Genomic DNA, 22427 nt, shown 5'->3' on the forward strand with positions numbered 1-22427 from the left:
TTAATTTCAGCAGTCAATTTATTTTTAAAGATGCAAATGATCCTGCAGTGAACTAGATTTTTCTTGTTATGAGAGTTTAAAGTGGATACTGTAGTAGTTTCTGTATTAAATTCTACAGCAGAAAAAAACAACTTTGTAAACAACTAAATTCTTCTGCATTTAGAAAAACATATTTCTTCTTCTAAACTTATCTGGTCCAAGATAGGTTTGGATTTAGGGAGGATAGTGTAGAAATGGTCAAAGGGAACACAAGATGGCATTTGATGATAAGCATTCAAAAACAATGCGGAGTCACCCAAGTACTGAAATATCACTGCAAATATCACTTAAAGACATCTGAAAGTCAAAGAAATGCATCTGAGTTTAAAAGGAAACACAGATATAAAACATGGTGGAACTGTGGAATTTAGTTCTCGTTAGATACTTCATTATTCCTTTAAAATCTATCAAAGCTTAATAAAATTCCCAGGGTGGCTCATAAAGTCACAAAATTCAGCTGGGTGTTCTTGAGCCAGTCACTCTTGTGAGGAAAATAGGAGAAGGAAAGTGTATTGGATATGTTCACTGCCTGGAGTTATTTGACAAAATAATAAAAGTGGATACATATAAAATAAATAATAGATAGATAGATAGATAGATAGATAGATAGATAGATAGATAGATAGATAGATAGATAGATAGATAAATATAAAAGTCATTGGTATAATAGAAAATTTGAGCAGATTAAAATACGTTTACCTGGTGATGGAAGGATAATAAGTACCATAAGAACTGCTCTGAAGAGGGCCTAGCCAAAGACGTGTGATGAAATAATAGTTACTTGCATTCCACTAAAGTAAGCGAGAGATTAATTTGGCCCTTCTTTATAAGAAAGATAAAGGTAGCATTGTCTTTAAACCTATTACCTAAATTAACAGAGTTTAACAATAAATGTAACAAACAGGTGTATAATGTCCTAAACTGTAATCATATACAAAACAGCCTTGGGATTTGGGTTCTAGAACCTTATGAGCTTAAATTACTTTTTACTAGAACTCTGAGAAGAAAGCCAGCTTGGTATAGTGGTTAAAAACCAGGAAGTTTTTGAGTTCTTCTCCTGCCTTAGGAACAAGCCTTGAACCAGTCACTCTCTCTCTCAGCCCTAGGAAAGAAGCAAGGGCTAGCCACTTGCCATGGAGAGAGACAGAGACAGAGAGAGGGAGGGAGAGAGAGAGAGACTCAAGACAAAAAATATAAGTAACTCAGATAGGTGGATGAAAGGTAAGAATTAAGGAACAGAGGCCTCTAAGTGTATGCACAATTGGGGGAGGAGATTTTCATTCAAATTTTTTAATTTCAGTAGTCAATTTATTTTTAAAGATGCAAATGATCCTGCAGTGAACTAGATTTTTCTTGTTATGAGAGTTTAAAGTGGATACTGTAGTAGTTTCTGTATTAAATTCTACAGCAGAAAAAAACAACTTTGTAAACAACTAAATTCTTCTGCATTTAGAAAAGCATATTGTTTTTTCAATTCCTTGTGGGAAAATTCCTTTTTCTTCCTAATGCTTTGCAGTATAGTTCAACAGTCATTTATTTCCTTTTAAAACAATGTTAATTGAAATGTTCTCTATAGTTATCAGACAAGAACCTCTGTAAAAATGGGTAGAACAGAAAGTAAAAAAATAGTAGCTGAAATGATGTGTACTGTTTTTATCTTGCCCTTTTAAGTGATAAATTTAATTCAGGCTGTGATTTTAAAAAGCCATCTCAAGCTTGAATATACTGAGAATATGCAAATAAATTCACCATGTCTATTGTCTTATGCTCACTAGAAGCGATTGGAAAAAAATATTACAGCAAGGCTAGAATTTGCCTGAACATAGCACTAGTTCATCAGAGAGTTGCGAAATTAGACCTAAGAGACTGAAATTTTGACAGAATTCTATTGAGAGAAAAATATTAAAAGGGTTCAAGTTATGTATCTGTAAATTCTTTGATAATTTTCCAGATGAACAAAAATCTTAAAGCAATAGCACTTAGACTTATATACTGCTTCACAGTGCTTTACAGCCTTCTCTGAGCATTAATGGAGTCAGCGTATTTCCCCAAAAAATCTGGCTCCTCATTTTACCGACCTCGAAAGAATGGAAGGCTGAGTCAACCTTGAGCCAGTGAGAATCAAACTGCTGGTAGTCAGTAGAATTAGCCTGGAATACTGCATTCTAACCACTGCACCATTAAGGCTTTTAACAATCACTCCTGACTAGGGCTGTACAATTGGTGGGGGGGGGCAGTCAGCATCATATTTAACCTGTTGTTAGGGTGCTCTGGATTCTATTTGAAAAGGTAGGGACTGTGAAGCTAAACCTCTTTGTTAATTTAATTTACACTGGATAATTTAGTTGGAAGAGACCAAAACATTGGCTCTCAGCTGATGCAGCAAATCAGTTAGCAGTTCAAAAAATTCTATATCATAATAAATGTGCAACCCTGAAGGTGCTGTCTTGCTAATACAATGTTAGTTCAGGATAAGTCTCTCAGTGATTTGTGAGTTAAGCCTCAAAGGATAATAATTGTCACTCTTCTATTACATTGGTCTGCCTATTACCCACAAATCAGAAAGGTCTGTAGCAGCTTTTGAGACTAACAAATGTTATTATACAGTAAAGTATAAGCTTTTGTGAATTGCAGCTCACTTCATCAGATGCATGGATCGGCTTAATTAATATAAAATACTGTAAATTGGGCCCATTGGGGAAAATTGAAGAGAGGAAGGATGGTTATGCAGATGAGAGACAGATTACAGTTGCCTTATCAATTAACAATGATGATATGCTAAAGCCACTGTGTTTGTTCAGACATTCTTGGATAACCTAAAACCTGTTTATATATTTAAGTTCAGTTGCCACACCCTCATTTATGCTGCAGTAGTTTGTTTATATCCAAATGGCTATTCTGAGATCTGCAATAGCATGTTTGGAGGTTATGGAAGTTGCATCTTCCTTAATTTGTTTTGTTCTATTATTTCTTTGTCCTTATTTTGAATCCTGATGTTTTCTTTCCATTAATTCTTTTGTTCAAAATCTGGTTTGTTTGTCCTATGTGGTATCCAGAGGGGAATTGCTGGTAGGTGACCCATTAGTCATAATGACAAGAAGCAAGTCCTTTGATCATAGCCCCAAACAAAGGCCAATGCAAACATTTGATGTAATTTTTATAAAAGATTTAGCAGTGCAATTTTCTGGCCCAGCCTTGAATTTTGTTTTGAGAGGCTGATCTCTATTTCCAAGCACATGAAGCAATAGAAAGATGGTGCCTCTTAATGCATCAAAAATATTTTTCTCTCGTGGTCTCACACATGTGGAAATAGAGATTGGACTTTAAGATCAGAGGTGTAGTTTCTGACGTAAACTCTATCCTCCTCCATGTCCTCTGTGGAAAATCATCAACTATTGTCTCCAGAAGAGCTTTTGATATTTGATTCCCTAGTTTTTCTTCCTCTCTTTTCAGGGCTTGATAAGGCAGCTAGTCCTCTTGCCAGGATCTGATGCCACTTCAAGGATGTGCATTGGCATGAATGTTAATCTAGCAGTGCTGTCCATCCCCCAAATTCTGCAGGATCTGCCTGTGAAACCTGCGGGCAATGAGCTGCTGAAATACCCTTACGGTTAGTACAATAAAACATAGTTTTCAGGTGGTTTGTTCTCCAGCTTGTATTTAACATTACATACAAGAAAAACAATACCAAGTTGTCTGGAAAGAGTGAAGGTCTTTGTCAGTGATAGAATTTGGTTAATATCTGGAGTAAAGCCCCTAAAATCACTGTTGCATTCTGAATCAGCTGACAGTCTGCATCACCCTTATGTAAAGTACAGCACAGATATTAATAGCATGTATTCAAGAGGCTACACAACCCTGACTGATCTTTAAATGTTTTTAAAGAGTCAATACTTGGCTAGTACTTGCATGGGCCATGGCCACCACTAGGAGAATCACCGGGTTGTAAGCAAGACTGGGGAGTGAAAAAAGGGAAAGGCAATGATAAACCACTTTTTGCCAAGGAAACTACATGACATTAACAGTCAGGAGTTCAGTTTGGCTTGAGTGCAGCTTTACTTTTATCACCGTGCCTAAATCTCTAAATCCAGAACTGTGAGAAAAACGTTGGGTGGTAAAAAAAAACAAACTTAATAGCTCATAGCTATTACAGGTGAAGGTGGGGGATCCAGAGCATTTCCAGGTAGAGGCTTAAGTTATTTACTGTGCTAAGACATGGATTGTTTAACCACAGTAAATCACAACTGACTGAGTTCAAATAGTCTATTAAGCCAAAGCCTATATGAAGTCAAAACTAGCAAACTACAATAAGGTTTAATGTTTTATGAACAAAGCCTGCATATTTCCTGCAATGTCGTATGTCAGCCTAAAACAGATGTCCTGATCCTACTGACATAAATCCATGAAATTCATGGCTCACTTAAATTCAGAAATATTCCCCATCCCTGATCTAGCTGGTTTCTTCCTTTCATTCTCCCCCCTGCCTCCCATCTGCAATGCCATACAGCCTGAACTGAACTTCAGAAAATTGACTGCATTGCAGGATTTGAGGAAGGACCATTATTCACTTAAGATCAGAAAGTCATATCCTCAGATCACCTTCTCCCTTCATTTCATGTAGCAAATAAATACTTCGAGAATCAGAAGAGTACCTGTGGAAGTTCTCAGGATAACATCCAATGTGTTGAACAGCACTCCCAAAACATAACTATCCAGGAAGACTAGCTGCTATTGCTTATAAAACATTAACATTAAAGCACATCGGATAATGAAACTAGGATTCTCCGTATGTGTGCATAAAGATAGATAGCTGCAAGGAAATCTGAATGAGTACTTGTTGACAGCCAGAAACCAGAAAGGAAACAAAAGAATTATATACTTATCATAATTGCTAAGAACATCAGCTATTGTTTTTCTTGGCATCTCTGATTTAAGTCAATTTCTCTTAGTTTTATGTTCAGTCTTGTTATCATGAGGACTGATAATCATAAGCAATGCTAGAAAACTGAAAATTAATATCCTAGGCCTATTTTGCACATGTTACTTTTTCATTACAGAGATAATTTCCATGTAAGGGAAGGTCAATACCTCATGATGTGTGAAATATATGTATTTATTTTTCTTCAAGAACATGGGTTTGGAAGCCAGTGCTGCTTCTCTAACCTTGTAATTGCAGCAAAATAGGCCAATTCCACATGATAGTGGTCAATTTGTTTTTCTAAATGGAATTATTCCCATTTAGAAACTAGTTCACAAAAATTGTATCTGTGGAGTAAGAATGAGCGGAGTTTCATTAGAAGATAAGTGTCTGGAGTGCCTGTTGAAATATGACTATGCTGAATGATTTTAATAGGACTGGATAGAGGGAAGAAGAGGATCAATGAACTAAAACCCATATTCATATTGGTTGTGTTCATATGATATAATTTACATGGTTGACTGTAGTTTCTTTTCTGGCTGTGTAGGATATAGTTTGAGTTTAAACAATATTTTAGGTTAGCTTATGTTTGATTGATTAGCGGTTCTATATGTTGAGAGAACATGATTTTAAATACTATACTTAGTCCAACCATTATTCAAGTCATTAGTTCAAAGGGCAATGTAGAATTATGAATGATAGGTTATCCAAATATTCTCAAAATCAGTTATACATACATCAGAAAGAATTAGATTAGTACTTACTCAGGAGAATTTGAAACCTCCATCTTCTGGTGGGGAAATCTATATGCATTATCTCCCTCTCTTTCTATCTCTCTCTCTCTGTTATTTTTTTTTAAATTCAGTTGAATGTAATTGAATGTTAAACTAATTTTTGCTAATCATACAATTGAATATTAAACTAATTTTTGCTTATTAAAGCTCAGAAGACCAAAAGATATATATTATTGAAGTAGATATGTTATCAGGGAACATTATAATTGCCAGCAGCAAACAAAGCAGGAAGAAAAAAACCCATTATCTTGTTTGTTTGTTTGTTTGTTTATTTATTTATTTATTTATTTATTTGCATTTTAATACCGCCCTTCTCTGAAGACTCAGGGCGGTGTACAGCAAGTAAAATGACAGTAATCCAAAAACCATTTAAAATACCATAACAAAATTAAAAATCTAATTAAACTACTGTATACTTAAAACTATTAGGTAAAAATACAAAAGATAAAACCCCTGTTAAAAACCCGCTAAAATCCCCAAATATTAAAATCAATCAATCAATCAGGCCAGCCCCACTTGGTGAAAAAAGAAAGTCTTGAGCTCGCGTTTAAAGGTCAAAAGATCAGGGAGAAGACGGAGACCCACCGGCAGCTCGTTCCACAGAGCCGGGCCTCCCACAGAGAACGCTCTTCCCCTGGGGGTCGCCAGTCAACATTGGTTGGCTGATGGCACCCTAAGGAGGCCCTCCCTGTGAGAGCGCACTGGACGCACCGGACAATGGGAGGTAACTGGCGGCAGCAGGCGGTCCCGTAAATATCCCGGTCCGATGCCATGGAGCGGTTTAAAGGTGATAACCAACACCTTGAAGCGCACCCGGAAGACCACCGGCAACCAATGCAACCTGCGCAGGAGAGGTGTTACATGGGAGCCACGAGGAGCTCCCTCAATCCCCCGCGTGGACGCATTCTGTACCAGTTGGATCTTAGATCTGTATCAATTCTTAATAATGGTTAGTAGAAAAAATTATTGTGTCACCTATACCAGTAAATATTCTAAAAAGGTCTATCTAAACATTGCTAAGTCTAGGTTCAGCCCAATATGCAGATGATCCATAAAAAGTGAATAAAACTTGAATTATTATTTTTTAATATATCTCCAGAGCATTCAGAGTTATTTTATTTGTTTGTACAAATACAGCAAAAGTGTTCTCTGAAAAGTGTATTTCTATTTAAATGTGAATAATGTTGTAAAGTGACATATTCTGGTTTTGTGGTATGCAATAGGTAGACCTACACCATGATAACATTTCTTACAAAGTCAGAGCAAATTTTGATCTGATCACATTTGATTTTTGTTGTTATTCAGAAGCAGATATGAAGCTGACTTTGGGTTCCCGCCCTCCTTGCACCAAGACTGAAAGTGGCCAATTCTGGTTCAACATTGTTCAGAAGGGATTATATCTCTGTACCGGAAATGAATGGATTTCCATGCTAGAAGGTGAAGTACTTTCTGGATATTGTTGACCTATGGATGCTTTGAACTTTTAATAATACCAGTTTATGGACTGTAAATATTTTCCTGGAAATCCTAAAACTGAATTCCTTTGTCTGTTATATTATGTAAACTAACATTTCCAATTCCAGCAGTAAGCAGCATGGAGTAAATCCAGATGAAATTATCCTGCAACCTGTATAAAAGAGAAAAATAGAAGCTTTTTTTGCAGTGGAATTAAATTGTTTAGAAATTGTATTAAAAAATAAGAAACTCTGCTGAAAATACATTTATAATACATGGAACATAATACAGTTATGTTCCAAGAAGGAACGGAACTAGTTTCCATAAGGTTTATACAATGGGATATGAACCTGCGTGTAGAGTGGATAAATATTTATTTCGATTGAGTAAATTTGAATAAGATCAGACTGGATGAGTGAATGGGTTTGAAAGAGAATTTAAGGCCAAGATATACTGTAGGCACAGTAAAAGAAGAATAGGAGAGGAAAAATACCAGGAATAGTTGTTCTGCTGGATCAACATCTCTATAGTATTGTCCTGATAGTGACAATAGGTTTCCTTGTTCCCTGTCACTTTCTAGTTGAAGAAAGATTGGACTATTTGGAAGAATACCAGAGATTAGCTACAAATTCTGAAACCTTGGGCATTGAGATCTTTGTCATCCCTAAGGTGGGTCTTTTTGTAGCTACTGCTAATCGCTTCACTCCTCCTGGATCAGCCATTTACAAATGGATTGATGAAAAATTTGTGCCTTACCAAAATCTCCCCACCTACCAAGCTCAGTCCTGGGAATTCTTCACTGTGGGAAAAAAGGTAATGTGTAAATTATGTATTATTTTATTTTAAATTAACCATTCTTTTATTTAATCTGAGTGAATCAAAACAGTCGTTGAATAATTTTTCCAAAGCTAGCCAGCATAGGACTTGCATTTTCTGTGATGGAAAACAATTGCAACAAGTTAGAGTCTTAATTTTTATGAGAAACTTACCGAAGATGTTCAGGATCAATATTCAGAAGGGCATAGTACTCAACTGATGCAGTAGAAAGAACTGAAAAATAAGCATTGCCAAAGGGTGGTTAGCAGAAACAAATCTATGACCTATTCAGAAAACTCTTATTTTTAAAAAAACAACTATGAGAATAAATTGAAGAGACCCTGGGCTTTTGGCTAGAAATGAACATCAAAATCTTAAAAAATATACAGGTCGTTCTCAACTTACTACCACAATTAAGACTAGAATTTCTGTTGCTAAGCAAGGTGGTTGTTAAGTGAGTCATGTGTGATTTTATGACCTTTTTGCCAGGGTTATTAAGTGAATCATGTGCTCGTAAGTGAATTCAGCTTACTGCATTGACTTTGCTTGTCACTAAATGAATGGTTGGAAGTCGAGAATTACCTATGCAAATAAATAAGTGTTTTCGTCTAAGAAAATCAGAATAGAGCTGGAAGGGACCTTGGAGGTCTTCTAGTCCAATCCCCTGTTCAAGCAGGAGACCCTATACCATTTCAAGACCCTATACCATTTCAGACAAGTGACTGTCCAGTTTCTTCTTAAAAACCTCCAGTGATGAAGCACCCACAACTTCTGAAAGCAAGTTGTTCCACTGGTTAATTATCCTCATTGTTAGGAAGTTTCTCCTTAGTTCCTGGTGGCTTCTCTTCTTGATTAGTTTCCATCCATTGTTTCTTATCCTGCCTATAGGTGCTTTGGTAAATAAGTTGACCCTATCTTCTTTGTGGCAACCCCTCAAATACTAGAATACTGCTATCATGTCACACCTACTCCTTTTCTCTAGACTAGCCAAACCCAAATCCTGCAGCCGTTCTTCATATGTTTTAGTCTCCAGGCCTTTAATGTGTATTCGAGTATCCACTTCTCCGATGTTTGGCAGATGTGTGGGATACACACTCATCATTTTCATCTTTTAGTAAGATGAACAGGTCTACAACCCCAGTTGGGTGGACAAGTTGTAAGAGCATTCTAAAACGGCCTCTGTTTGATTGCCTCATTACCTATTTTGGCTTGCCTTATTGCCATCTGTGTTTGTTATTTTATTGTGAGGGACTTTGAGAATATTACCTGAATAGCCTACAACTATTAAAAAAGAAATAAAGCAATAGATGCTGGAAAAATCTGTTCTTAAAAATCTGCTTAATTTTCAAACTATTATTTTATTGAGTGCAGAATTTTCATAAAAAGGAATCAGAAAAAAAAAATCCATGGGTGCAGCCATTGTGATTTCAGCCAAAATCAAGATCAGGGAAGAACAATCTTTTGGTGGCCAGGACTAAGACATGACATATGGGGATGGGTGGGGAGCTGATTTAAATGAGTGGGGACTGGGGATGGGCTATGCATACGGCTGAGCCATATTTCCTGGGTAGTGAAAAAAGGTTATTAGAGGTTTTTTTCCCTATTTTATTAAATTGTGTACCTCAGAGTGCATGAAATAGTTTATGTATTCATGTGTTCCTCCATTCAAAATATATTTGGTTCAGAAACTGTTCCATTTAAATTGTAACTATACAGTTTACATGCTTATTTCATAACAGTGTACAGATACAGCTGGTCTGTTTCCCTGTTTCTCCAAATACTGTAACTATGATACTAACAAAGAACTGGGAAATTCATATTCAGATTTGGCCTACTTTGGAGAATCCCTGATTTGATCCAGATACCTAGTGAATCTTACCGAAGTAATGACGCAACCCAATTCAGATAAAAATGATATATAGCCTTAAATTAACCTCTTCCTGTGTTGCAAGGCAAATTCATATTATGTTAAGAATTAAGTCTACACTTTTTGTGCTTGTGATTGTTCTGTGCAAAATTAATGTCTAAATTGTTGCTTCTCTGCTTTTCAGCTTTTCCTTGTAGTGGCTAATCTTGATCAGACTCCAAGGGGTCATGAGTTTTCTATAATTTATAAATGGAACTATAGAAAAGAGAAATTTACTGTGTTCCAGAGGATTGCCACTCAGAGTGCTAGGGATTGGGAAGCATTTGTTATTGATGGAGAGACCTTCCTTGCAGTGGCTAATCACAGAAAAGGTACCTGAATACTACTACTTAATCTGTATATGCAATTTTTCTTTCCTTTTTCATTGAAACTTCTTATGATTGGAATTTCGCCATTTTTATTAGCAGAACATTTGAGCCTTTAAAGTTTATAACTGCATGGAGAGGCAGTGATAGGAAACCAGCCTGAATGACTTGTAAAAAAACAACCATCTGGCAAAGTGCACTGGGTTGGTGTGGTGAATTATCAGTAAAAAGGCCTTCATCCTGCAGTGGATTGATTCATATTGATAATACTAGTATTATTCAAATCATGAAAATGGATGCAAATAATATAACCTTTATTTTTTTTTAGCAGACATTGAATTTAATGGATGCCCCCTAAATTGTGCAGTGAGTTAGGATTTTATTATATTTATGTCTTTCTCTCTTAACCTGAGAGCTAGCTTTGTGCAGTAGTTAAGATTCAGACTAGAAACTGGGAGACCATGAGTTCTAGTTTTGCTTTGGGCACGAAGCCAGCTGAGTGATCTTGGGCCAGTCACTCTCTCAGGCTAGGATGGAGGCAATGGCAAATAACTTCTGAAGACCCTTGCCAAGAAAATTGTAAAAACTTGTCCAGGCAGTTTCTGAGAATTGGACACAACTGAACAAAAAACCCCAAAATCTTACTTTATAAAGCAGCATTTAGAAACGTGGTATCTGATTCTGGAGGCAACATATAATTTTCATGATTCATACTCATTGACAGCTTTCTCTCCATCAGTTTGTCTAATCGGTTTGGAATAAATTTGTTTGGAATACAAGTAAAATCCATTGAAACAAAAGAGAAATTTTGTTTGTGGAACTATCTGAACTGAAATAAGAATGTACTGCCATCAAGTGGTCTGCTGATAATATTATCATGTAAAAGGAATTGTAATGTCTTCTAATAAGATTTATGAACTTAAAAAATTATATAGCTATGGGAAGTGTTACACAAGAAAAAAAGTATTTCAGTTTTATGAAGTAAGGATGATATGAAAATAAAACGTATCATATCAATCAGGTACTAGCTGTTATTCCTATTATTTTTTACAGAAACAAATAAGCTAGGGAAAATAATTAACATCTTTTGCTTAACTGATTAAAAAGTTTTAACTCCTATCCTTGCATGCAATTTTTTTTTCTCTCTCCTGTCACTCATGTTCCTTTTTCCTTGCAAACCACTATATGCTTGGGAGACAGAAAAAGCATTTCCATTTTTAAATTAGCACTTAATTTACAGAGTTGTCCACAAAGAATGGTATTGCTCTTGGAAACACATTTGCTATATAGACTGAATTAGCAATAAACTTATATACTGCTTCACAATGCTTTATAGCCCTATCTAAGCTGTTATAGAGCATATTGCCCCAAACAATCTGCGTCCTCATTTTACTGGTACCAACTTCGGAAGGATGGAAGGCTGAGTGAACCTTGAGCCGGTGAGAATCAAACTGCTGGCAGTAAGCAAAATTAGCCTACAATACTGCATTTTAATCACTGCACGGCTCTTTTTAACATCATGTTCACAAAACTCAGAATTGTTTGGTTCCTCTTTCCCTCTTCCTTCTTCTGTTTCACCAATGGCTCTGGAGAAGAGATCTAATTTTTATTTACACATTTAAATGTATGGTTTGTTACTAAGTTACAACTTAGATATCCTTGGCTAATTTAAACCTGTGAGCAAATGGAAGAGAATCTGAAACTATGCTTTTAAAAGTAACCAAGATACATTCTGGCTTTTCATTTAAGAGTAAACCATTGTTTTCATTACATGTATCATTCTTTTTATTTTTCATTTCCAAGTTTGGATTGACTTTCTTCATCAAATTAATTTCAAAAACTCAAATAAAATGAAAGTACTAATAAATATCTCTAATATCAGTAGTAATCTTATGTTTGTGCATCTTTCATCTCTTCCTGTTTTACCATGTTTCTGTATCACATCCATTCATATTATTCTTTCCTTACTTTTCTCTAGGAGATAACCATAATATCAATAGTGTCATATATAGATGGAACTCTCGAAGAGGGCTTTTTGAAGCCAATCAAACTATTCCTACCTCAGGAGCCTATGACTGGGAATTTTTCACCATTGGTCCTTACTCCTTTCTGGTGGTAGCCAATACATTCAATGGAACATCCACCAAGATTTATTCTAACATCTACATTTGGCTCAATAGGGGTTTCCAGCTTTTCCAGTCAATCTTGGTAAGATATAACAATGGGAATACCAGTTTTTTTAAATGCTTAGGCAAAGTTTTGATCAAACAATTAAGTTTTTATCCATTGTACATCCATGCATAATGGGGGTTGTGGATTGTACATATAGAATAAGAGATATTATTCTATATCTATATATACTATATATATATATATATAGGTATATATATATATATATATATATATATATATATATTCTTTCTCCGTGTAAAATTGGAAGTGTCTTGGCGGCGTTTCGACAAAGTCTCATTCGTCATCTTCAGGCTTCAGCTTCGTGCTTCTGAAGCCTGAAGATGAAGCCTGAAGATGACAAATGAGACTTCATCGAAACGTCGCCAAGACACTTCCAATTTTACACGGGAGAAAACCCGAACAACCAAAGACCTATATACAAACACCCGTGAAAACCTCAGAAAACAAATATATATATATATATATATTCTATATTGTACATATAGAATAAGATTATACATATATAATAACCTTTAGGCCAGCTTTGCTCGCTGGGGAATTTTGGGAGTTGAAGTTCGCCAGGCTTAAGGTTGCCAAGGTTGGAGACCCCTGCTTTAGGCTGTTTCTATTTGCTTCTACCAAGTTCTGTTCAATGTCACCTCCATAAGAAAGTCAGATTCCACCCCCCCACCTTTGCTTAGTTTTAGATAGGCCAATAAAATATTTTTGTTCTTTACCATTTTTTAACATTCCATTTTTAAAGATTGTTTGTTTACCTATCCATTTTAAAGGTCATTCTGTTCTGTTTTCAAATGATTTGTTTCATATGACAGTGTTTTAAAGCATATTGGCTATCAGGGGAGCCCTTTATTTATGAATCACTGTAGTTTAATAAATGAACAAATAAATATATCTATAAAGGACAATTTGGAATCAAATATTGTTGCATACAGAAAACCATGTGATTATAATTCTTTCAGTAAGGACATGTACACATAGAATGAGCTAAGTTTATGTGGGTGAAAAAGTAACTTAAAGGAGCAAGTATACTTTAATTGCTTGAAAAATTGCCCTACCACTTTTTCCTCTTCCACTACATTGATCTTCTTGGCTTGATGGCCAGGCTGGTGTTTGTGTGGAAATCTTTTCCTAGTGTCTGGAAGCTGTTGGATGAACAGAATATGCTGAAGATGAATCAAAGCAAGATGGAGATAGTATTAGTCCATCATGATTCTCAGTCAGCTCCAAAGTTGTTGATGAGGGAGGAAGAGCGACTCTTGGGGGAGTAGATCTGCAATTTGAGTATCCTCCTGAATTCACATTTACTTCTGGGTGGCAGATGGAGACTTGAGGCCAGGATGGTCTTTTGCTTGCTGTGATTCGTGTGCCAGCTTTAAATTGTTCTGGAGTGTGATATAATATCAGTGTAATATGTGATTATATAACTATTGTGTATTTAGATTAGTGCAATGCACTATTGTATGGGATTGACTTTAAAACCAATGTGAAACAGAACTGTATAGGTCAGCTTACTGGTAGGTCCTGGCCTCTAGAAATATATACTGTAACATGCGGATACTGTACTTCTTATCAATAAATTTCCAGGACAATTTCAAGTGCTCTTTTGGACCTATTTATATTTCATATTTGCAAAATGATCTGTTCCGGTCTGAAATGATCCATCTTATGTCCCAGGAGAGGCTACTGGATGTTTATCACTTTCATGATGTGAGGAGGAAGAGCGACTCTTGGGGGAGTAGATCTGCAATTTGAGTATCCTCCTGAATTCACATTTACTTCTGGGTGGCAGATGGAGACTTGAGGCCAGGATGGTCTTTTGCTTGCTGTGATTCGTGTGCCAGCTTTAAATTGTTCTGGAGTGTGATATAATATCAGTGTAATATGTGATTATATAACTATTGTGTATTTAGATTAGTGCAATGCACTATTGTATAGGATTGACTTTAAAACCAATGTGAAACAGAACTGTATAGGTCAGCTTACTGGTAGGTCCTGGCCTCTAGAAATATATACTGTAACATGCGGATGCTGTACTTCTTATCAATAAATTTCCAGGACAATTTCAAGTGCTCTTTTGGACCTATTTATATTTCATATTTGCAAAATGATCTGATCCGGTCTGAAATGATCCATCTTATGTCCCAGGAGAGGCTACTGGATGTTTATCACTTTCATGATGTGAGGAGGCCTTAGGCCACTGTTTCTAGTTATAGTCCCATTGCCATGAAGTAGCTTCCACTCTTCCAAAGACTCTGTTGTGCTTAATACTTTTTGACATCATTATTATTTGGGGTGTTAAACATTGTATATTGGATTGGTTAATAAAGTTATGTAAATTATTATAACTGCAATTAGATTTAATTATTGTAACTATTTCTTGGGTTTTAACTGTATTTGTACAGTTGTGTTTATTATAAATTGTCATGAATCTTATTATAAATTGTCGTGAATAGAATTAAATGGGAAATTTCAAACAAAATAAATTATCCAGATATGATTCAGAAGTGAAGGAGAAAGGCTGGCAAACTACATTTATAATGTTTTTGAAGAAAAATGAATTAATCTGTTCGTAATATATGATGAATTCATCCTGAATTAAGTTTAATTTAAGTGAATCTATTCTTAATCAGAATTTAGCACCCAGCCAAACTTCCCTCATCTCAAAAATGTTAAATAGAGTCAGCCCCAGTTGGATGGGAGCTTAGGAAATCACAATGTTCTGCACTAGACTGAGAAGCTTTTTAAAAATACCAAAAGGAAAACAGTTGCAGATTATTGTCGAGAAAGCCACAGGCCAAGAAAGACATGTTTTACCCAGAAGCTGTGTTTATCTAGAAAGAGTTTTCATCTTTTTTTTTTTTACCAATAACACTTTTCTGTTGCTTACTCCTTATCATGAAATTTAAGTTTATGGGTCAAGTACAACAACAATTGTTCAATAATAGAAAAACAGCCTGAAGAAAAGACATCTGTTCCCTTTACAGTCAAATAATCTGGGGATTACCATTAAAAATGTAGAATTTGTACAAGCTGTTCATTGAAACTGATAGTCTAGTATGTCAAATTGATTTTTGGAGAGAAAGGCAAATCTTCTAGACATCTCCTCCTCATACTGGGTCAGATGATAAAGTATGTCCTTCTACAAATGTGATTTACTGAAAATCTCTTTTTCTTCCTTTCTTTTCTAGACTTTTGGTGCTGCTGACTGGGAGGTCTTTTACATCCAAAACAGAGTCTTCCTTGCTGTGGCAAACAGTCATAGTTATGACAGTAGCACTGTACCACCGATCAACACTTTTGCCATTAATTCTTCCATTTACGAGCTTAACATCACAGCACAGTTGTTTGTCAAGTTTCAGGACATCCCTACCTACAGGTGCTTTTTCTGAGTAGTGCTCAAAACATCAGCATGGGGTTCTTTTAGTAGAAAAATACTTCCAGGAATGTTTGAGTTTGTTTTTGTATTCTAAAAATACATCTAAATTGTCTTAAATTGTTCTTGCCAGCTGAAATATATAATAGAAACACTAACATCTCCCCCCCTTTTTTTGAAATTATACTGATTTCAGAAAATTGTGGTACCTGTTGCCTCCCCCACCTCCCGGTTCTAATATAAATGGAAACAGCGTGTGTTCATCACTGATTCTCTGACTTTTGCAATATTTTCCTATTTGGTTTGTTCATATCACAGTGCTTTAGACTGGGAATTCTTTTCAGTAGGAGAAGACAGCTTTTTGGTTGTTGCAAATTCCTATGATGGTGTGACCTTCTCTGTAAACAGTATTATTTACAGGTAAGTAATAAAGAGAAAATGCCTCCATTTTCTCATTTGCATATATTGGAATCTTTAAAAAGGACAAAAAAATTAGAATGATTGAATCCACATTATTATGTTAATCTGTATACGAAGAAAGGCTATACTGAAGATTACTGTTCTGTCACCCTCTGTTCTTGATGCTAAATAGCAAATATCCAGATTAAAACAACTAGGTTAGTGGAACAGATTTGGTTTTTAGCAGTTCTTAAAACTTCCCTTATAAATTACTTCTTCTTGTTGTACCTACATGAAAAGCTTATAAAAATTAATTTTGAAAACTCATTTTTTCAGAACAGAAACTAAACCGACTCACACATCCAAGCTCTTTATCTAGTAAGCAAAAGGTTAAGTTTTCCCTTTTTCCCTTTTTAATAATAAAAGTGTCACATTTGATGTTCTCCATTCTGTCTCTGTGTACACATACGCACATTATGTTGGCTTCTGCACAACAGATTTTAGGTGGGAAGTTGGGTGCTGTAACTGATGGGTATTGCACATGTAGTTCAGAGGAGGTCTGTCTTCCAGATTGTCAATGTGCAATAGAATCCATATCAGAAAACCAACACTTACTTTGGTTAAACTAACTCTTCAAGAGAAGGAGGAGAAGGAAAAAATCCCCACACATTGGGCTGATCCACACTTCTTACTTGCCCCTTTAAATCCTTTACTAGGAATTGAAGCAGTGGTGAAATCCTCCGTGGTTTACCACTGGTTTGCTGCCCACGCATGTGCGGTATTTGCCAAATGCGTGCTGCATGCGCACATACACAGTGTGCACCACACCCTGCATGTGCATGCGCAATGCGCACCAAACACATGCTGCGTGTGGAAAAAGGCTTAAGAAAGTAAGTAGAACAGCGGGGGTGGGGGACTAGCTGTGCCGCACGATTTAGATTCACTAGAAAGCAGGATTTCAAATATAAATAGCACGGCAAGCTGATTGTCGGAAATACTGGTTTGGACAAACAGGTAGCATTTTTTTTGACTACCGGTTCACCCGAACCAGTGCAAACTGATAGCATTTCACCCCTGAATTGAAGCCATAAAATAACAGCTTGTTTGAACCTCATGGAATAACATCTGGTTATATAAGTCTGATGAGTCCCTAAAGGAGAAAACTGTCCTGTAATAATCTACCTTCTAGTAGTCAATGAAACTGAAACCCTGCTCAGGATATACAGTATACTATGTAAAAAAATAATATGAGAATCCACCTCTCCAAAAAGAGGGATAGCAGTCATATAAGGCTCATTACATGCAAACACAACATAATGTGACATTCATATTTCTTTGCTCTGAGGGAGTTGAGGAAATGAGCTGTATATGCATTCTAATTGCACCTGTTCTTTTAGCTTTATTAATATAAATCTCCTGCCTTATGTGCCTGTAGAAAGGGAGTTTGGTATTCAAGTGGGGAATTCTGTACTTGAAAAAAAAGTTATTCAGTGAGAAATGGATAAAGATGATAAGAGTTGCTTGAGGCCAGAAAACAACTGGGAGCCCAGCCTAAGGAAATTTGGTTTAAGTAATTCCATATTTGAATTATCTGTATGATAATAAAACTATCTTGAATGAATAATACAGTGCTAGTAGATATGCTAAAAAACTACTGTATATCAGGAATAGTCATTATGATGTCTCATAGACCAGGGGTGTTAAACTCATGGCCTGCGGGCCAGATGTGTCATGCACTGGCCATGCCCAGTCCCATTTTAGCAAAGGGGAAAAAAGTTGTGATACGTCATGTGATGATAACCTGATGCCACGAGTTTGGTACCCCTGTTCTAGACATTTTGGACAGTCATCTCCAGTCAGTACAGCCCAAACCCAAAGCACTGTCAGTGTTGTAGTCATAATAATGTGGAAAACATCAAGTTGCCTATTTGTGATCTATTACATATTAGAAGTCAGATTTTTAAAATATATCCTAAAGTTCCTTCCCACCTGACTAATGGGGCATTTTTTCCCAAAATTTGGGAGCTGAGCATATCTTAGTACATCTGGGGAATACCAGGTTGTGGAAACTGGTTTGTTGATTATCTGAGTTTACATGAAAGGAATATTTCTCCAGTTCAATTCCACAGTAAGAAAACAACAGTAAGTACTGGAAGAATGGGATATTATGATTTGAAAATTACAAGCTGAGTAACTATTTTGTCTGCACTGCAGATGGCAAGGATATGAAGGTTTTGTAGCAGTTCATCATCTTCCAACATTTGGCTGTAGGGATTGGGAAGCTTTCAACACTACAGCTGGTTCTTACCTTATGTATTCAAGTGCAAAAGAACCCCTCTCCAAGGTGCTGAAGCTGAAATTTTTTTGACCTGAACGGACATTTTTGAGTTTCCTGCCATAAGCAAAGAGCATGGACTTGGGAAGAATTGTTTTAGTTATTCAGAGCTATAATGAAATTTGTTATACTTCAATTAATACAGCCAATATAAGACAGAAATATTATTCTGGCGCTTCTCAGCTAGCTGAGTGGGAGGCTTTTGGAAATTAGATTTTAACAGATCCTTTCTGCTATTAAGTTGAATTGCATGACTGTACATTTGAGCTGGCCAAAGCTATTTGTGAATTCGGAACCTTTGGTTTCCTTATTCTACCCTGTCCCCATTATATTTATGAACATCATACCTACCCTAAAAAGCTGCCAATACAATTCATACCATCAGGCACATCTGAGCATTCATTGCTTCTGAAGTAGGACAGTGGACTTCAAAAAAGGCATCTATCTGGCATCTATTTACTACTGAAAATGTTTGGGAATACAAATTTTTGCTGACCTCTTCCAACTCCTTGTCTGAATATCAACTACTGTGACATTATGGGAAGAGCATACGGTAGCAATGCAACATATTTATATATGTCAATCAATTCCAGCAACACACTCATTATCATGAAAAGAATTCTGATGTAGAATTCTTTTTAGGAGAAATTGCTAGAGGTTTTTTTAAAATATAAAATTCTGTAATATATGAGGTTCATGGGCCCTTAAAGGCCCAACTGCTTTTTTGGTTTTTATGAGCAATTTCCAGATTTGAATCTCAGGGTTTCAAGGAAAAAAAAAATCTGAGCTCTGGTGAGAAAATTCAAAATTCAATTATTCCACTATTACTGGCTACCCTAGATTGCATGTCATATATTCCTTATTGTAGAAGGGGTGTGTTTTCATAAAAAGTCTTGGATTCATTATGAGTCTTCCAGGTTTGTATTCTCCAGTTTTGCAGCATAGCTACAAGGAAAGAAAAGCCGATATTTTAAAAAAAAAATTTAAAATATGTTTTAAGCTTTAGGAAATAATGCTTCTGAACCTTTTTCACATGGGGACATCAGGAAAGCCCAGTACCTTTATATGGATTTATGATAACTCTGCAATAAATTCCAATTCTAGTAGACCCTAGTTTTCTTAGTTTATTTTCCCATGTTAGATTGTGAATAGTAAAGCTTGTTTGCTGCTAAAATGTATTATTGTCCATTCACAAAATATTATATGTAAATTGTTGATGGTCACATTTGTTATATGGAAATATGGAGGTGGAATTATTTATTATTGGGATAATATTTACAGTATTGAAAGCAGTTCCTAATAAAATAAACAGAGTGATTTGCACCATCTCAGAGGTGCTGTGTCAGAGCTTATTTGCATTCAAACTTCATCTCAGATGAAGTCTAACTACAGCTACAAAGTCTGAGCTCCCATAATTTAAGAACTGGAGTTATCCAGCCTGGATTCAATTTGACATTTATAAAGCAAAATGAGAAAACTTAAGAATTTATCACAATACTTGTATTTACTTCAAACAATAGATGGTGAAATTATGGTATTTCATATATGTGATGTGGGGCATGTGTTTAAACCAAAAACACTAGCCAGAACAGGAAATAAGTACACTGAGTATGATAGATTGCAGTTTGCCGTGGAGTCTGCTTTGCCTTTGCCCTCAGGTTAGACTGTCTGCTTTCATCTGCAATGGGGGAGACTGTTATATTTGGATCTATTTTTGGAAAAAAGTATACAGAAATTGGAAAAGGAATACATGGGCTTAAGTCCCCAATCCAGGATATAGTTCAGTGGGTAACTCTGGCCCAGTCACTTTCTGTCAGCCCAAACCAAGACACAAAGACATGATAGCAGGGATAAAATGCATGGAGACCCCCCTCCCCATTCCATCTGCCATTCAATTAAAATATCTTAGTATCAATAACTTTTTGGAGTACTGGGTACCATTGCTTGATCTCACTGGATCAACAAATATCACAAAAGTCAGCTTTCAAAGCTGAATGAAAAAATAAAGCTTAACCTTAAATCCTGAGAGATCCAATGCAGAATGCCAACATCTCATGAGATTTGGTGATCTTACTAATGTGAAATCTTTTTTGTCCTTTTTTAAAAAACAGATTACATATTTCATTTTTTATTCCTCATAAAGCTATCATGAATGCTCTGTCTTCTGCAAGTCCTGTGTTGTCAACCTTTGTAGTAGATCAAAGCAATTCTTGAATCAATATATATTTTGCACCTGAGAAATAATAGTCAAAGATCTTTCCTTCTGCTACGTCAGCATCATAACTGCTTCTTCTATTAAGCCAAATTGTAAGCCATTTAGTTTACATTTAGTAATGTTTGATTCCATATTTTATTGTATGCTTACATCAATGTTAGCAACAGATGCCTTGTAATGCTTTAAGAGCTCAGTCATCCAGCTCATGGTTGTCTCAAAGGTGCTTTTTCAAGAGGCAACTGGACTTTCTTTGAAGACATATTGCTTCTCATCCAAGAATCTTCTTCAGTTCTGCTTTAAAATAATTGATACATAATCCCTTGATAATATAAATGTGCGCAATAGTATAAACAAATCTAGTACTTTGTGAATCTGTTGAAGTGGAACTACTGTCACTAAATGATGGATGTCATGTGACTTAGTGACGGCAATCCTGGCAGTCCTGTTTGCCATTGCAACCCCAGACCATGTGGTCATTATGGAGGAAGAAGTAGGAGTCCCAGGCAAGCAGATGCTGTGGAGCACAAGCAGATATGATGGTGCCACAGGTGGCTGGGAGAATGCAGTGGGTAAATGCTGCAAAACCTAGATGGTGAAAAAGTGTCAGGAAAAGGAACAACGTGAGAACTCTTGATGGCTTCCCCATTGAATATGTGTGGGAAGCTGGCAGAGAATGTGGGAAATTATGATTAACCTTGGCTTACTGTGATATCATAATTATGAGCTGGGCACCAAGTGCCCAGATCTTGATCACATGACTTCAGGGAGACTTAAAAGGCCAGTACTCAGGGGACCAGTCATAAATCCATCTTGTTTTGTGCCATTGTAAATTTGAGCAGACACTGAATGAGTAATTGTAATCCAAGTGATACTTGTAGGGACACAGTCCAAAGCAACTTTTCATACTTGTTCCAAATATTATCTCTAGCCAATGTGACTAGAGATAATGAAACTGCAATCCAGATAAAATCCTGGAAAATCTGCAGTGTGGAGCAGAAAAGGAAAAGGCAAGCAAAATGGAAATGGGCACTTCCCATTTTACACAAAGTCTATCTTCATGGTATTTTTTCCATATAAAATCACACAAATGTTTCAGTCTTGGCTTTTGTTTCTGGCTACTGATAAATATGGTAACTGATATGGATACAAGGCAAAAGAATGAACTTTTTCTTAATAAAAAAAAGATTACACAGAGCAAATGATAGTTACAACTGTCTCATAGACTGATGTATCATTATTCTCTTCCTTATTTTCCATTGCAAATGTTGAATTCTTCTCTGCTTCATCTCTTCATGTTACAGCACTAAACTTTAGTTGGTACCAAATAAGCAAAATATTGCTGATAATTTAGAGCTATGTTATCTGGGCTTAAAAATCCAGATTATCACAAAATTGCAGCAAAGAATATATTTTTGCTATCATTTGGTGGTTTTCCAGCTTTATGTACCAGATATAATAGTCCATTAAATAAAATTGGGTGTAGCAGGTGCTGCCATGTTTCTCAGTCCAAAGTAAAAGGATCTATTCCTGTATGAGACCAACTGGTGGCAAGCAGGCAAATATTTTATTGGGGGAAAAATGGCCTCCTGTAGATAACAATTATAATCACAATAATTATTTTTAAACCCATGGGAAAATTCTTGGTAATAAGATCTGCA

The 22427-nt window shown here is 36.0% G+C and overlaps 1 protein-coding gene across 2 annotated transcripts in view; it reads left to right on the forward strand.

Annotated features, from left to right (window-relative positions):
* TSPEAR (thrombospondin type laminin G domain and EAR repeats) overlaps positions 1–20923 on the forward strand; it is a 53221-nt gene extending 32298 nt beyond the window's left edge. The window contains exons 6-13 of one of the 2 annotated variants that reach the window (XM_058188124.1): positions 3493–3649; positions 7057–7188; positions 7787–8019; positions 10074–10260; positions 12233–12462; positions 15636–15823; positions 16139–16240; positions 18434–20923. In XM_058188124.1, coding sequence (XP_058044107.1) covers positions 3493–3649; positions 7057–7188; positions 7787–8019; positions 10074–10260; positions 12233–12462; positions 15636–15823; positions 16139–16240; positions 18434–18587 — 1383 coding nt within the window. In that variant the 3' untranslated portion in view covers positions 18588–20923. The remainder of the gene's footprint in view (positions 1–3492; positions 3650–7056; positions 7189–7786; positions 8020–10073; positions 10261–12232; positions 12463–15635; positions 15824–16138; positions 16241–18433) is intronic. The other variant, XM_058188125.1, reaches the window with a different exon arrangement.
* Positions 20924–22427: the final 1504 nt, after the last annotated feature.

Source organism: Ahaetulla prasina, chromosome 6 (assembly GCF_028640845.1).
Source record: "Ahaetulla prasina isolate Xishuangbanna chromosome 6, ASM2864084v1, whole genome shotgun sequence".
Classification (NCBI taxonomy): domain Eukaryota; kingdom Metazoa; phylum Chordata; class Lepidosauria; order Squamata; family Colubridae; genus Ahaetulla; species Ahaetulla prasina.